Below are 14,732 nucleotides of genomic sequence, written 5' to 3'. Positions count from 1 at the left end.
TTTCGTGGACCGCACGCGCGTTTTTATCAAAGTGCAAGGAGGATGCTTCGCTCAGAACGAAGACGTGGGTTACATCGACGTCAGTCAAACGAACGCAAGTCTCCCGATCCAAATGACAGGAAGGTGCAGTGTCATTGTCGGATGCAAACAAAACGGGCAGAGCGAGTTTCGACGTCTTGTTGAGCGTGATGTCCAAGACAACGGACCGCGATGCGCTGTGTTGCAAGAAATTGAAGACGTCGACCGGGGACGCAAAGGCGCAGGGACTTGATGTAGGGGTCGGTATCGCCGTAGGATCTGTGCAAGTGTGATTCCGTTCCTCTTGCTTGGTTGACATGGCTGCAAGGACGCTCAGTGACTGATGATGAGGCAGGGAAAGCGCCTGCGTGCCCAGGTACGTGACGCGATTCGACTGCGTCCGATGCTCGCGAGGTACAGCTCCTCCTACTGTTAGTACTCCTAACACTACTAACTCGATTTAGTACAGCGAGTTGGCATACTAAAACAAAAGTTCATCGCGACATATGGGGTCATATTCTGGTGAGAATTGAAGTTTTTTGCACAATTTGACTGTTCGCACAGCACAACGCGCACTTGCGGCGGCAGGTGCTATGGACGTCCATTGCGCCATCGGCTCAGTTGTTTGGTGCACATCACGTTGCGCTATCGAATGCTGCGGCGTCATGTATTAGCCGAGAAACAGCTTGAGTTGTGACGTCTACGATGACGTGGCTAAATTTAGGAAAGAAGTGGCTGCGAGTGGCAGTTCTGTCATGGTCGCGGGCGCGATTGAAGGAAGGCCTGTTGAATTTGTCGAGTCGGGGAAGCCTAGAAGTGGCCGTGTTGTGTCGTTCAGTCGTGGTGACCAGTCCTGCGTCGTGAATTGTGGCGACGGCAGTCCTGTTCATTTGGACCTCACGACCGCATGTGCCAAGGTTAGTACCAAAGTCGTTCACGTCACTCACAGTCGGTTCAGGTGATGTACGAGATTGGAGAAATGCACGAGTCTATCGTGGCAGAATTCGTGGGCTGCACCATCGAGCTCGATGCTCCAGCAACAATTGGGGTATTGAAACAGCACGATAAGGACCTTATGTGCTCCTTGGTGCGCTTCGACGATGGGACAAAGGAGTGGCTTGATCTGTCCCAGCGCAGAGTGTGCCTAGTACTGGGGGTGAACAGCGCAGGTTGTCACTCTTTGGATGCAGTTTCGTCTCAAGCGGAAAACGACGGCTCGATCAACTTGGCATTGCCATTGGAATCGAGGGCGGGCAAGACACCGCGTTGTAGTTGGTACCAAGAAGGTCATCACGTCGAATTGTACGATTCCGTCGGGAAATTCCAAGAAGGAGCCGTCATTTGTTCCTGTGACGAACATGCGGGCAGTTTGGTTGTGGCGAACGAATCCAGGGGAAAATTTGAAATCGACATCACCACACAGCCGCACAAACTGGTGTTGCATGGCTTCAGCGTTCTCAAAGACATCCCTGTGGACCACATCGTGGAAGTGTACAGCACGACGAAAGGAGGGTTCCGGCGAGGTACACACCCGTGCACCCCATCCGAGATGAGTCGAATTGCGTTTGTAGGATCGATTTTGAAGAAAGCCGAAAGTGGCAAGTTGATCCCAGTGCTCTTTGAGCACTCTGAATCTATCGAGTGGGTGGATCTCTCGTCGCAAACGTTCAAGGTGGTGTGTTTTCCCAAGCAGATCCGACCGCTGTCGGCGCGCGAGCGCCAACTCTCGGACGATGCAAATCGGAGACACGCAGACAACAACGTGCACGTGAACTTGGCCATGTCCTATGGCCAGGACAGGATAAACGATGGCTCGGTATTCCGTTTTCCAAACCTGCCCGAGGGCACTCAAATCGAAGTGTACCACAGCGACAAATCCGTCTATGTCAAGAACACTGTCGTACGCCAAGTGCATTTGCGTCCATACGTGTATGAGTTGCATGCAACGACGACGGGAAGTCGATCTGTCGTCGATTTGGCCGCCACGCGATGCAAAGTATTGCTAAAAGACTCAACGGGACTTGATTTGAGGACACTCGTCGCGCACGTGATTGAGGTGTTTGTCAAGGAAGAAAAGCGCGTGGATGCGGGGCGAATCTGCGGTTGCAACAACAAAGGGCGGATGTTGCAAGTTCGTTTTCAAGGCGGGCGAAAGGAATGGATTGCCCTGAGCGCGAGGAAGCTCAAGATTCGATTGCACGAAGCACCCATTGTGGAGCCACTGGTGTTCACACGTGCTCGAAGCATGGACAATCAAAACACTGACGACGATGCCGCTCGCAAGACGCTGCAGAGAAGCCACAGCTATTCGATCCCACAGATTCAAAATCCGCCGTCGCCTCACCCCGTCCGACGGTCTTTCTCGTCATCCAACATGATGATCGTGCGTTCCCCGGTGTCTCAATTGAGGCGGATGAAGAGCTTTCACAACCCCGGCGACGCTGGTCCTGGTCACCCCGTGCTTGCTCGCACCAATTCGATGGAGAGCTTGGACGGGTACACCATCGACTCAGCAAGGACAGTCGAAAGCTTGGCCGAGTCCGATATTGCCGACCCTCACGCCGAATGGAGCATGCAGATCGACCCGTCGTCAAACCAAACATATTACGTTCACACTCCAACAGGCACGAGCCAGTGGCATCCGCCCCCCAACGTCGATGTCCATGCCCTTCAGTGGATCGCGACGGACTCGATGGAACAACACCACGTCGATCACGACGCTCCCATCGTCCATACCCCCATCGGTCCGATCGAGGCAGTTCGGCATATTCGAACGACTCTGCACAACTAGGCAATTTAAGAGCGTGTTCAAGAGTGCTGTTCGATCTAGCAGGGCTCGGTAGGGAACCACCCGCGTTTGTGTCGGAGGTCATCGGCAGCGTTGTGAGTCGTTGCATCCGGCCGCAATCGACATGCCAAATGTGTCTAGTGTTTTGCTTCGGCATCACTTGCATGGGAGTGGCAACATTTTGACGCTGCTTTGAACAAAGTGTGAAACCAGTCCGTAACGACCGAGATTATTTTGGACTTGCCGTGGACGGTTTGAAACTTCCGGCTCCAAGTCGTCCTTCCCGCTGCCGTCGACCCCCGCCTTGCCTTGCTCGTTTGTGTCGCCGCGGTACACACGTCATGACAGGGAGCAGCGCAATGTCTGTGGCAGACTCGCACATTACTCGGTACTGACATTTCGATTTCTTGGTGGGCGCCTAACAGCCTTCTGTAGAGCGTCGCTGAGGACTCTGGACAAGGAACGTATACGGCAAAAAGCGCTGCAAATGAAGATGAAGGAAAAATTGCGCATGTCCATGTGTGTTCGGATTCAAAAACTCGCCAAGAAATCTCCGCAAGTGGCGCAAAACTTGTCGATCAACATCCTGGCACATCTTCAACAGAACGCTTTGTCCACCCAAGTTTCTGTACGTGTGTTTCGGCTGTGGTGGCCTCGGATGATGATTGATGTGTGCAGGACGACCAACTCGTGGCCCTCGTTCGTCAATGGTCGCACCAGGCGTCGCAAACCGACGGCGAGAAACCTTCCTCCAAGCACGGCGCGACTGGCATCGACGATTCCCATCAAACAGAAAAACCTCGCAGCAGGAAGGTTAGCAAGACGACCCCCCATGCAAGCTCAAGGTGTCAAGTCAAACATGGCACGGGCATGCGAGGTTGATGGCATGCACGGCGTAGGAGTGCGAAATCGGAGTCCCAAGGCGGAGACAGCCCCTACACGACAGAGGCTCAGCTACAGCAAAGAAGCGTTGGATTCGTTTTGCCGCAGAAGAAATCGCCCAAGAAGCATAAACAGGGCGACATTTGGAACGATCTCGTGCAATATCAAGGCCTGGTCGAGGCCCAAGAAGCTCAAATCAAGGTTCCTTGGGTCGTTCGAGAAAGATTCGGTCAAGTAACGTGGTGCATATCGTATTTCTGTAGAGAGTTGAAAGGGAAGCCAAGAAGTCGCAATGGTCGAGCGAGTTGGAAGCTCAGATCGCTGCCAAACAGTTGCGGCAACACGAACGCTCGGTGGAAGATGAAAAGTACTTTGAAGAGAGCATGAAGAATTTACAGCGGCTCAATGAAATCGAGGAGGAAAAGGAACGACGACGCATCGAACGGGCAAAGGAGCAAAACGTGATCCAGGAAGAGCAGCGGCAGTTCAAGCTCAAGAAGAAGCAGGAAGAGCTGAACGCTCGAAGGTAGATTGCAATGTTGCCATGATGCCACTGGATATTTACGTACCTCTTGCAGGGAAGCCGAAGCGCGTATGGCTGAAACAATTGCTCGGCAAAAGAAGGAGGAGGTACCAAGACATGGGTGTGGTCGGGTGCGATGCAATTGCTTGCTATAGGAAGCGAAAGAAATTGCTCGAAAGGAAGCGGAAATGAAAAAAATGGCCAAAGTGTTGCTCGAAAACTCCGAGCAACTCAACATTAAGAAGCAGCTGAAGCAGGCGGATCGGGAGCTGGAGCTCAAGCTCGCGGAAGACTACATTCGCATGGAGGAGCGCAAGGAAGCCCTGCGCCAAAAAGGGCTCGAAGACTTGTCCATGCGAATTCAGGCGAAAATGAAATTCTTCGACGACACGTCCAAGGCCGAAATGGACATGAAGAACAAAGAGGATGAGCTTCGCGTGCTGCGATACCAAGCGGTACGAACCCGTCGCCACGGGAGTGTGGGTGGTCATGCCTTGGATTGCGCAGGACTACGAGAAGAAACAAATGGAACTCGAAGCGAAGAAGAAGCACGATGCCGCCGAGCGCAACCAGGCGCAACAAGAGTACTTGAAGGCACAGATCAAGCTCAAGAAAGATCGGGAATCCCATGAAAAAGAGTCCGTGAATGCAATACAGGGCAGGTCTGACTGCGCTGCGTGTAGAGAGTACAACAAACAAGCCGACATGTGGCGCAACGAGCGCGAGGCGAACGAGAAGAAGGAGCGATTACTCCAGCAACAGCGTGCACACAAAAACCAAATGCAGCAAAATTGGCTGAAGCAGCAGATCGAAGCCAAGGAGCAGCAGTTGCTCAAGGCGGATCACACCAACTTGGAAGTCCAGATCAATCAGAGCTTACTGCAAAAAGTCAACGAGATGAAACACAGCGATGCCGTGTCCACCGTCGCAGGCAAGACGCGGCAACGATCCCGCGAACTCCACGATGTCGAGAAGCGAACGGATTCGCGCAAGTTGAAAGACCCGCGATTAAAACCAACCACGCGAAAGTAGATAGACAGACCAATGTCCGACCAGATAAAACGATGTATTTCTAATACGCGTCCGCGACTGCTCACCAAACGTGCCCGAGTGGAATCCAAGACGCTCTCCCACGGCCACGTGCCACAGGCGTTGCGCCTATTTTTGCAGCTTTTCAATGTAATCTCCCAGCTGGGCCAGCGCTTTGTCTCGGGCTGGATTGCGACGACTGGATTCTTTCCACGCGACCGCTGCCTCCACTGTCACAATGTGCCTTTCAATAAGTGCAGAGAGCAGGGGCTCCAACTCCTCTACAAGATATCGTCAAGCAAAACAACACACATCTAGGCAGCGCGTTACCTGGAGGTACGTCTTGGACAATCCCATCGACGAGAGCCATCTCACCGTCCAACCCCCCAGCTAAACCCACAAGGAGTTTCGAATACGGTTTCCACGACGGCAAACTTAGCAGAAACAGACATGCTTGCTTGGTAAACAAACTGTTCGTCCGCATGGCACCTCGCACGTTCGACTCCACCCACTGGACGACCTCGTCGACATCTTTGGAGTCTTTTGCAAACGCGTAAACTTGTCCTGCGGTGTACAACGCAGGCAGCGCTTGGTTCAAGTGGAATTTGTTGGCCCAGTCCATCACGTCCGACACTGTTCGGGTATGCTCGGGAAAAATCGACGTCAGGTTGATGCTTGTAAACGCGTTGGATTGGGCTTGGGCGACTGCCGGTGGGACTTGGGATAAAAACACTCCAACGATCCCACACAGTAGACCGCTGTCCACGAGCTCTTGCAGGGCGTCGGTATCCCCGTGAATGCCGCTGATCAACCACTCCAATGTCAACGATGGGATCAACTTGAAGAGTCGAGCGATGATCGAACCCAAGTGTTGGTTGATCTTCGGAACATCGTACACAATTTCAGGGGCAAACAAAATAACCGATTCCAATCCGTACTTCACTGCATCGGCCTCCAACTGCTTATCTTCAAACAGGAACACCAAAGCGTCAAAAATGCCTTCGCGAGTGGCGTCTTTGGCCTCGACTGCCAGCTTCAGGCCTTCTTTGACGATGAGGCTCGACACAAGGTGCGCCGACACAGCTGGGGCTTGGCGAGTCTTCAACTCAACCACACACGAAGCAACTTCTTTCGTGTCCATAAGTGCGACATATTCTTCCAGGATGGACTTGGCATTTTTCGCGATCAAGTCCTTGGTATCGTCTGAGACTTGGGCAAGTTGGTCCGCAATTTGTTTGACAGGCGCCGGTTTCTCGACAACTGGGGGGCGTCCACCAGAAAGTCCCTTGCCCTTCCCCACACTAGCGAACGAAGCAGGACGTCCTGAAGCATTCGGCTTGTCAAATTGTTTGGAACGAGATTTGTCCAAATTGAAGTTGCTACGCGGGGGTGGTTGGCCGCCGCGCGAGCTAGGCCCGCTACGTTGGCTCATGTCCCGCGCCGAAGTCGACGACACAACACCCCGCGTAGGCGGGGGGCCACCGTGTTTCTTGGCCGCACTCGCAAGTTCCTTTTCGTAATCCTTGCGCGTTTCCTCGAGTGTTTTTTGCTTGAGTTCTTTTCGTCGAGGCTCCCACCGATTTTTGCGCAAATCAATGACGTCGAGGATCATGAAGTTGATTCGAGACGACAGCCGTTTGTCTTTGGTCAAGTACGTCAAGTAGTTGAAGTATTCGACCATCGCGCCTGGGTACATATGCTGCGCTTCGAGGTCTTTTCCCATAGTGGTCAAGAGTTTCGACAGGGACTCAATACTCTCCTCGTCGGGTGCAGCTTTAGGGTTCAATGGAGCAATCTTGTAGTCTTCTCGATTGGGGACTCGCATCACATTCAGCAGCTTCAGGATGCACGCGTGCATGATGCGCTCTTGCAGCATACCCTTGCGAAAGAGCTCACCAATAAATCGAATGTTTCCCAGCATGCGTTGCTTCGTCAGCATTTTTTTCTCTTCAAAGGCGGCTTCGAGTTCGGCGGTTAACGTGCCGTCCTCACGGGCTTTGTCCTTTTGCTGCTCCAGATCCTCGTAGATATTGTCCTTCTCAAACTCGGCCTGGCATGCATTGAGCAGAATCCGCTTGAACGTCGTCGACTTGATTGCATTCAAGTTGGCTTCTTCCTTTGTCGGAAAGGGTCCATTCAGAACTTGACTCTCCCCGAGGTCTTCGACATTTTGGCCAGACCAAAACAGTTCGCCGTTCAGTTCCCACACTTTAATGAACTTGCCATTTCGAACGCGTACTTCCTTTAGCTGCATTCCTTCGGGGGCAGTCATGACGTCCGTGGGGTCGTCCTCGGCGTTCTCAAACAGTTCTGCCTCGGATGTAAATGGACCCACAACTTCTGCGTCGACATCGCTCATTGTTGTCCACGACCACGTGTTCGACTCCTCGTGATGGACTATTTGCAAGAAGCTCCACACTTGCCAGTGCTGCTCCAACCGTACGCACAGGTTCGCGTACATCTCGCAAAAGTGCGGTTCCCCCAAGGCCTTGTCAAAGATGATCTTGATCACAGCCTCGAGCATTTCCATGCTCTCCATGTCGATTTCAGTCAATTGGCCCGACAGAACGTCGAACTTCTGGGTCGTCATCTTGTTCATGATACTCTGGACTTGCTTCAACACCTTGTCCAAGTTCGACGTTGCCTTTACAGGCACCCAACGATCTTCGCGGCGCTTGAGTGGCACGTCGTCGTCGTTGAACGAAGGTTGTTGGCGCATCTTCCCACCGCGACCGCCGCCATTCGCGCGGCGCGAAGTCGTAGTATCGCGTCCCCACTGCTTTGATTTATCTAACGTGGAGCCATGATGCTAGGGCGTAGTAGAAAGATATGCGTTGGTACCATTGTTTCCCCGACTGCTTTGGCGTTGCAATTGGCTAACTGGGGGGCCTCCAGAGTTTTGGCGATCAGTGCGTCGACTGCCGGAGCGACCACTTGGTCCATCACAGGTGATCTCCATGTTCAGCCAACCCGTAGCCTCAGTTGCAAACTCTGGGAGGTCTGGGTATTCTTCCCGAAAGCTACCAATCCACGTTAGACAATCTTGCGACCATTGCTGCAAGAAGCACCTGAAAAGAAATTGAATGGAGTAACGCGTTTTGGCCTTTTCCGTTTTTGGGGTGTCGTTTGGGGGCCGTTCAGTCGTACGCTTTGATTTAACCACCGGCTTGGCTTCAACTTCAGCCTCAGGGTTTTCGTCTTGGGCGTTTTTCTTCGAGGCGTCGAATCCAGGAGGCAACGACACGTTTTTAGGAGAAGCGGTAAGGATGTCCGAAGCAGGCTCGACAGTCCCAAAGACGAGGTTTGGTTCGACAGCCTTGGGAGACAATACTCGTACGGGTGGCTTAACAGCAGCAACTGGAGACATGGGTTGTTGCTTTGGAAAATCAACTTTCGGGGACGCCACAGGAGATTTGGGGGTGGTTTTTGGTGAGTGCAAAAATTTCAGCTCCACTTGTTGTGGTTTCGGTGAATTTTTCGGCGTGTGTTTGGGCGAATTTTTGGGCGACGCATGAACAATCTTGGGTTTGGGCGACAGCACTGGTGTCTCGTGAATAGGTGACGTTGGCGGGATCGGGGGGCTCACAGGGGTAAAGGTTGCTGAAGGCATCACGAATTCTGCAGATGTCACACGCAGCGTCGATATGGACTTTTTCGTGGTTGGCGTGGGAGTTCCTTTTTTGGAATCAGTTGCAAGGCATTCATTGATGGGCTGCTTTGTTTTGGGGTCAACAATGAGGAGGGCTTTCTTTTCCCGCGGGGGGGGGACGACTGTAGGAGGAGGGACTGGAATCTGGCCACTCAATCCGATCGCGGGATTCATTGCCATGTTAGGCACTGGTGGGTACGGCAGCGGGCTTTGGTTCATGTGAGGCGCATACATAGGAGGAGGGTTCGCTCTATAGCCACCTAGTAGCACTGAGCTTCTTCGCCTTGGCAGTAAAGTGCGTACCTTGAACGTAGTAAGGAGGTTGTTGATAACGGGGATTGTAACCAGGTTGGAGCGGCATTTGAACTTGCGGTGCGGCTTGCGGCACAAATGCAGGCACATTAGGATTTGGGGGCCTGTTACCAGGACGTGCTCCAACTTGCTGACTGTGATTTGCACGACCAAGCCCAGGAATTTGATGCTGTTGAGGATTCAAGGCAACATTGGAGTCGCCAACGTGAGCTTGGTCTCGTGCAACATGGTGGTGTTGAGGTGCTCCTTTAGGGATAAATGGCTGTCCAGGCTGAAACACTCCAGGTACTAATTCGGGGGGTACGCGCGCATGTGGCTGAAACGAATGTCCATGGGAACCTAGGTTGTACCCACCGCGTGTAGCAGCTGGGTAGCTGGGTCGGTTGGTATCAACGACATCTCCAGGTGGTGCGGAAAACGTGCGGACGGGGAACTATAGCAAGGACGTGAGGTATATGGAGTGCACAGCGCACGGTACCTGATTGGATTGAATGTCGTCGTTGTCCCTGCCTCCATGCCCTTTCTTACGGTGAGTCCCACCGAGACCGATGAATCTTGCATACCTGGCAACCTATGGTTGACTTGGTGGGGGGCGGACATTGCAGCTGCCGCCTTTGTACTTGATGTTTCTTGGCCTCTTCTTCGGCGGAGAAGGGTCAGTTGTGCGCACTTCACAATTTCCTGACTTATCCGGATAGCCCCCACAACCGCACATCGCTTTCATGGATTCTACTAGTAGTATAACCTTACTACTAGGAACTTACTACTGTACGACAACTCACTGTCAATCGCATGACCGCCAAACGTGAAGGCTGAGGAAGGTCTGGACGGGAGTCATGTTCTCCTGCGTTGCGCATCAAGAGAGGAAACGGGTCAAGCTGACGTCTATAGCTGCCCTACATCACAGTGCAATTTCATGCTATATATAGTGCACTACACGAGGTGCTAAGAATACTCGCGACATCATCGTCCCCAATCCACTTGATCGCGTGAAACAGCGCTTGGTCCCAAAGAGAATGCAAAGTCCCATCGCTGACAAAGCGTACAACAAATTGAATCGTTAATGTCCAAGAGAACTCTCATGCTTCGCGCACGGTAGGAGAGCAGCAATGCCACAAACGTTGACGTTGGATCATGTGTCCCCGGCAACACGTTTGTTGGAGAAGCGGCGGCAAATGTTTGAAGTCCAAGAAGCACTCGATGCCCAAAAGGAAGAGTTTTCCCGCCGAGAGGTGTGAAATTTCTGATGATCCAAACCGTCGACTGTTGCTGTGTTCAGGACGCATTTCGTCGGCGCGAAGAAGGCCTTCGCAAGAAGGATTTGGAACTGCAAGAGTCCCTCATCAAGTTCAACAAGTTTCTACAAGAGAATGAATCGAAACGAAACCGGGCAATCAAGCGCGCGTCGGACGAGATCAAACAGCGCTTGGCAAAAGAGCAGGACGTTGCTCGCCTGAAGGAATCCCTCGAGCGGTTCAACGAAGAGAATGAAAAGCTCAGCAACGAGGTAAGCGGTGTGGCGTGAATCGGTCGTTGCGTCACGAGTACGCCAGGTCAAGAAGAACATGAAATACACACGGTACTTGGAGTTGGTGCAGGAAACTGTGCCGGAAGACTACCCTGAGATCATCGACTTGGTCAACCGGTACAACACGCTCAAGGACGCGAATCGCGACCTGTCCGAGAACCAGCAGCTGCACGAGCGAGACAATGAGCGAAAACGGGTCAAGTTTGCCACGTTCACGAAGGAGCGGACAAACGATATCCTCAACTTCAACAACGAAATCGCATCGTTGCAAAAGCAACTTGAGACGCGCGAATCGAATGCCATTCGATTGCAGCACGAGGTGGGGTGTTCCCGGTCAGCTGCGCACACTGACCGACGTGTGACTTTTCTAGGTCGACACGACGATTCGAATCACGTCCGATAAAACACTCGAAGTCGGCCAGATTTTGATGGCTGTGGGCAATTTATTGCAGAGGTCGACGTGCGGAATTCACGGGACCATCTTGAAGCACATCGAAGTAAAGGATGTGCTCGCCCCGAACGAAGAACATGGACACACCGTTGGGGGCGACCAAGACAAGATCGAAGACTTGGAACTATTGCAGAATGGACGCAAAGCCATGGCGGACTTGGATGTGATAGCGTCGTACATGGTGGATTTCACGGCAATCGTGCAAACTCGGATCGAAACGCAGAGGGCGCAGAAAAAGGCCGCGGCAGCCGCGGATGGGGCAGTGTCAAATGGCCCAAATGTGGTGAGCACAAAGCAGGAGGCAAAGCAATAAAATTTACAAGTCGGATTATTTCTTCCGCGATTTTTTGGCATCTGAGAAGAGACTGTTCAGTTGAATTTCACGACGATGACTACATCGTACCTTTGCTCTCCTCCACAACCGTTTTTAATCGCTTGCTTCGAATCTGTTTCACATGACGAGGTGTCAGCATGTGTGTATCGAATCGGCGGCGCACCTTGGCATATTTCACATTGTCGTTGTACGTTGTAAAATAGCTGTCGATGCGGGTTTGAGCTTCGAAGCCACGCGACACAGCGTGCACGACTGGAATGAGTTTCGAATTCACTTTTTCCAGTGGCCATCCAAATACTTGACCGCAAAACACGCGCAGATTTGCCAAATCAGGTACAGCCCAACTGAACCGCGCAGTGGACTTGTCGGTGTTGGGGTATCGGTATGCCTTGACCACATGAGGGTTGGGAAAGATGTCGCTGACGTTCCAGTTGCGGCGAATGGTGTGGTGAGTACACTTGAACCGATCCAGTGGACTCAGAGCAGATAATTCTGCTGGCGTGAGCTTCTTTTGTTTTGTTGTGGCTTCGAGGATATCGTACTCGTTTACCCATTTCTTGAACTAAGACTGAACATGAGAAGGAGTGCATTGGAATGCCGAATACCTCGCCCAAGCCGTCCAGTCCACCAAAGGCAGCAACTATTTCAGCTGCATTTACGATCCCGATGCCGTTAATCCCATCCGTGTAGTCGCTTCCGAGCAAGAGAGCCAATGCAATCTACTCGAGTGCAGCCCATTCAGGACATACTGCATGTCAAGGTGAGCCTTACAATCCGGTCTTGGTCAAGCCCCAATTCTCGCTCGAGGTCAGAGGCGAAATAAGCTTCCACGAATTTCGAATCTTTGAACATGTTCTTGTAGACTTTCTTGCCACCAAACGCGAAAATGTCACTACATCAAATCGTCATTTTGCGGATTGCGTACAACCATACCTATCGTCTGTGATGATTCCTTGGACAAGGCCGAGTTGCTCCAGCGTAGCGCACTGCGCTTCAGCTTCCATCGGGCAAACCAAGAACGGCACACCAAACAATCGAAGTAGATCCATCACTTGGTTCTTCATCTCGTCGGTCACTCCATCCACATCGCGCAACTTTTGGTTTCGAAGCTGCCTGAGATCAGACTCGGACTGCGCTGAGAGATCGTCCAACGAGTTGGGAATGTCGACGTCGGAGGGTGAGGCACTCAACACGGGCTCTGGTCGCAACTCCAGAGTGGCAACACGTAATGGCGCCACTCGAGGCAGGTATCGCATCGCGTCTGGATCCTGCAGCTTGGACGGGCTTTCCACTTGTTGGTTTGCTGCTGCCTCGAACTGAGTTCCCAATTGTTTATGTGCCAAGATGGCTCGTTTTACAGCACCGGCTGCCCACTGGCTACTCACAGGTGAACCCATGACAAGTAGGTGGACCATCTTACGTAAGATTTGTGGCGGTAGACATAGCGGCTTGCAGTGCACTTGTTGTCACGTCGTTGCCCCCTTCATCTTCCGAATCAACGCGCCCTAGCTCAATCGAACGTCCAATCAATTCGCCAGTGGAATCAAATCTCTACGAATAAACTTGGTCAGTTCATGCTTGAGAGAATTGTTTCAACTTGGTCGTTGGCAGGGGTTGCAACAACATTGGAGGTCGCTCGGTCTTGTTCGTCATGTTTCCAAGCTACTTGGAAATGCATCAGCTATGGTGACTTGGACTTGAGTGGCCTACCAGAGTCCGTGTTGTCGTCTTGAAGGATGGATTGAACATCATCGATTTTATCTATACACACCATAGAGAGAAATCAGCACGTCCTGAGTCGTAAAATTTCCGACACAATTCTCCATGGCATTTTTCGCAATGGCAAGTTCATTGATGAGCCTGCACAGGATGCTGCCTACCCAACAGTTCGACGTTCTCGGAGGTTTCGACATCTTCCCACTCTAGAATTGCACGGTATGAGGCCAAGCTCTTGTAAACGCACGTACCAATGTCGGAGTCCTCATCGGACGTGCTCACTTTGATGAGCTCTTTGTCCTCCACTTCCGTTTCTTCCACGGTATCCGATGTCGGTGTGGGTGCTGTTCGCGTAGTAACCGCAGTGGGTATTGGAATTCGTGGAGTTGCAGTTGGCGTATCGGCAGATGGAGCTTGGAATTCCAGGGCTCCCTCTGGATCGCCTGCACACAGCACTTCAACTTTCTCAGGGGAGGCACTGCCGTTTAAAGGTGTCAAGTCGATCGATCTCGTGCTGGTGGGGACTTCCCCGCCCGAAAACCAACTTGGATGCTTGGTATCGAGTTTGATCGGACTCCCGTAGGTAATCGAATCTCCTTTCTTCGCAGTAGTCGAGTCGTCATCGAGGGATTTGACTGACCGGATTTCGGATTGCACCCGGACATAATCCGAAGAGAAGCCGACAGTTGTGTCTGATGCGTCCAAGAGATGATTCGGAGTCTTCGACATCGCAGATGGGGCTGTGCTTGCTTTTGAGTAGACGTATCGACGGCTGCTCTCACTGGCAATGCGCCGTCCACTTTCGGGTGAGTCATTGGCACTCTGCCGAGCGCTCAACTCACGTTTAAGTTTACTTGCCTTCAGAAACGTGCTGATTTGAGCCATTGAATACTCCTCTGGCTTGCCTGCCAACGTGAGGAACTTTTCACGAGCATCTTGGCGCATGTCGCGTTGGTGGGCTTCAAAGCTCTCAATACCAGGCAACCCGGTCGAGTCGTCGTCGCTTTGGCTTTCATCATCCTTTTCGTCATATAATATCGTGTTGTATAGAGCGTCCTCAATGGCCTCATCAGCATGCGGGCGGGGCTCTTCGGACACAGAGGCAATTGTGATTTTTGAGGTCCTCTCGCGTTGCTGTTTGATCAGGAGCTTCTTCGCAGCTTGTGCGAGGGTATCTTGACTCTTTTCTCGTCGCGATCGACGCTGTTGTAGAGTTTTGAGCTTGATGGCTGGTGTATCGCCATCGAAAACGAATACAGGACGTATCCCATGAGTCAGCAATTTCGATATACGATGGAATGTGCCGAGAAGGTGCGCATTCCTCAACATGGTGCCATCCTCTGGGTCTCGCATTGCCTTGACAAACTGCGTAAGCCAAATGCTCGCATCAACTGCTAGTGTCTGTCCACTCAAGCTCTCCATTGAAACTTGTCGCCCCCCGGGAGCAAGTAGCATCCACAGCCCTGTCACTCCCATTGTTCAGGACGATTGTTTCCCAGATA

At 52.2% G+C, this 14,732-nt stretch overlaps 5 protein-coding genes across 6 annotated transcripts; 3 read left to right on the top strand and 2 right to left on the bottom strand.

The window, feature by feature from the left end:
• Positions 1-188: 188 nt before the first annotated feature.
• On the top strand, positions 189-2,809 carry H310_00006 (hypothetical protein; the record flags this gene model as incomplete). The annotated part of the gene is made up of 5 exons (XM_008862582.1): positions 189-272; positions 374-432; positions 743-935; positions 977-1,541; positions 1,590-2,809. The coding sequence occupies 5 exons, from the start codon at positions 189-191 to the stop codon at positions 2,807-2,809; spliced, it is 2,121 nt and encodes a 706-aa protein (XP_008860804.1).
• A 243-nt stretch (positions 2,810-3,052) lies between these two features.
• H310_00005 (hypothetical protein) lies at positions 3,053-5,303 on the top strand. The gene is made up of 9 exons (XM_008862581.1): positions 3,053-3,194; positions 3,242-3,434; positions 3,485-3,651; positions 3,706-3,889; positions 3,952-4,214; positions 4,267-4,318; positions 4,367-4,666; positions 4,719-4,849; positions 4,895-5,303. The coding sequence occupies exons 1-9, from the start codon at positions 3,148-3,150 to the stop codon at positions 5,241-5,243; spliced, it is 1,686 nt and encodes a 561-aa protein (XP_008860803.1). The 5' UTR covers positions 3,053-3,147; the 3' UTR covers positions 5,244-5,303.
• Positions 4,623-9,914, bottom strand: H310_00004 (hypothetical protein). Its single transcript, XM_008862580.1, has 7 exons — positions 9,765-9,914; positions 9,680-9,720; positions 9,193-9,634; positions 8,309-9,149; positions 8,082-8,260; positions 5,571-8,030; positions 4,623-5,521 (listed from the first exon to the last, which is right to left on the bottom strand). Exons 1-7 carry the CDS (start codon positions 9,799-9,801, stop codon positions 5,370-5,372), a joined length of 4,152 nt encoding a protein of 1,383 aa, XP_008860802.1. The 5' UTR covers positions 9,802-9,914; the 3' UTR covers positions 4,623-5,369.
• Positions 9,915-9,995: 81 nt separating this feature from the next.
• On the top strand, positions 9,996-11,519 carry H310_00003. 2 transcript variants are annotated; one of them, XM_008862578.1, is made up of 5 exons: positions 9,996-10,243; positions 10,301-10,433; positions 10,481-10,708; positions 10,755-11,048; positions 11,101-11,519. In XM_008862578.1, exons 1-5 carry the CDS (start codon positions 10,218-10,220, stop codon positions 11,491-11,493), a joined length of 1,074 nt encoding a protein of 357 aa, XP_008860800.1. In that variant the 5' UTR covers positions 9,996-10,217; the 3' UTR covers positions 11,494-11,519. The 2 variants fall into 2 exon arrangements, with proteins under 2 accessions (XP_008860800.1, XP_008860801.1); XM_008862579.1 differs by having other exon boundaries at positions 10,000-10,433.
• H310_00002 (hypothetical protein) lies at positions 11,043-14,727 on the bottom strand. Its single transcript, XM_008862577.1, has 11 exons — positions 13,482-14,727; positions 13,395-13,436; positions 13,225-13,275; positions 13,112-13,176; positions 12,935-13,065; positions 12,448-12,891; positions 12,286-12,406; positions 12,120-12,233; positions 11,678-12,076; positions 11,584-11,626; positions 11,043-11,534 (listed from the first exon to the last, which is right to left on the bottom strand). Exons 1-11 carry the CDS (start codon positions 14,704-14,706, stop codon positions 11,509-11,511), a joined length of 2,661 nt encoding a protein of 886 aa, XP_008860799.1. The 5' UTR covers positions 14,707-14,727; the 3' UTR covers positions 11,043-11,508.
• Positions 14,728-14,732: the final 5 nt, after the last annotated feature.

Source organism: Aphanomyces invadans (assembly GCF_000520115.1).
Source record: "Aphanomyces invadans strain NJM9701 unplaced genomic scaffold supercont1.1, whole genome shotgun sequence".
NCBI classification, from domain to species: Eukaryota; Oomycota; class Saprolegniomycetes; order Saprolegniales; family Verrucalvaceae; genus Aphanomyces; species Aphanomyces invadans.
The sequence above is the reverse complement of the archived record's forward strand: the minus strand, read 5'-3'. Positions and strand labels throughout refer to the sequence as shown.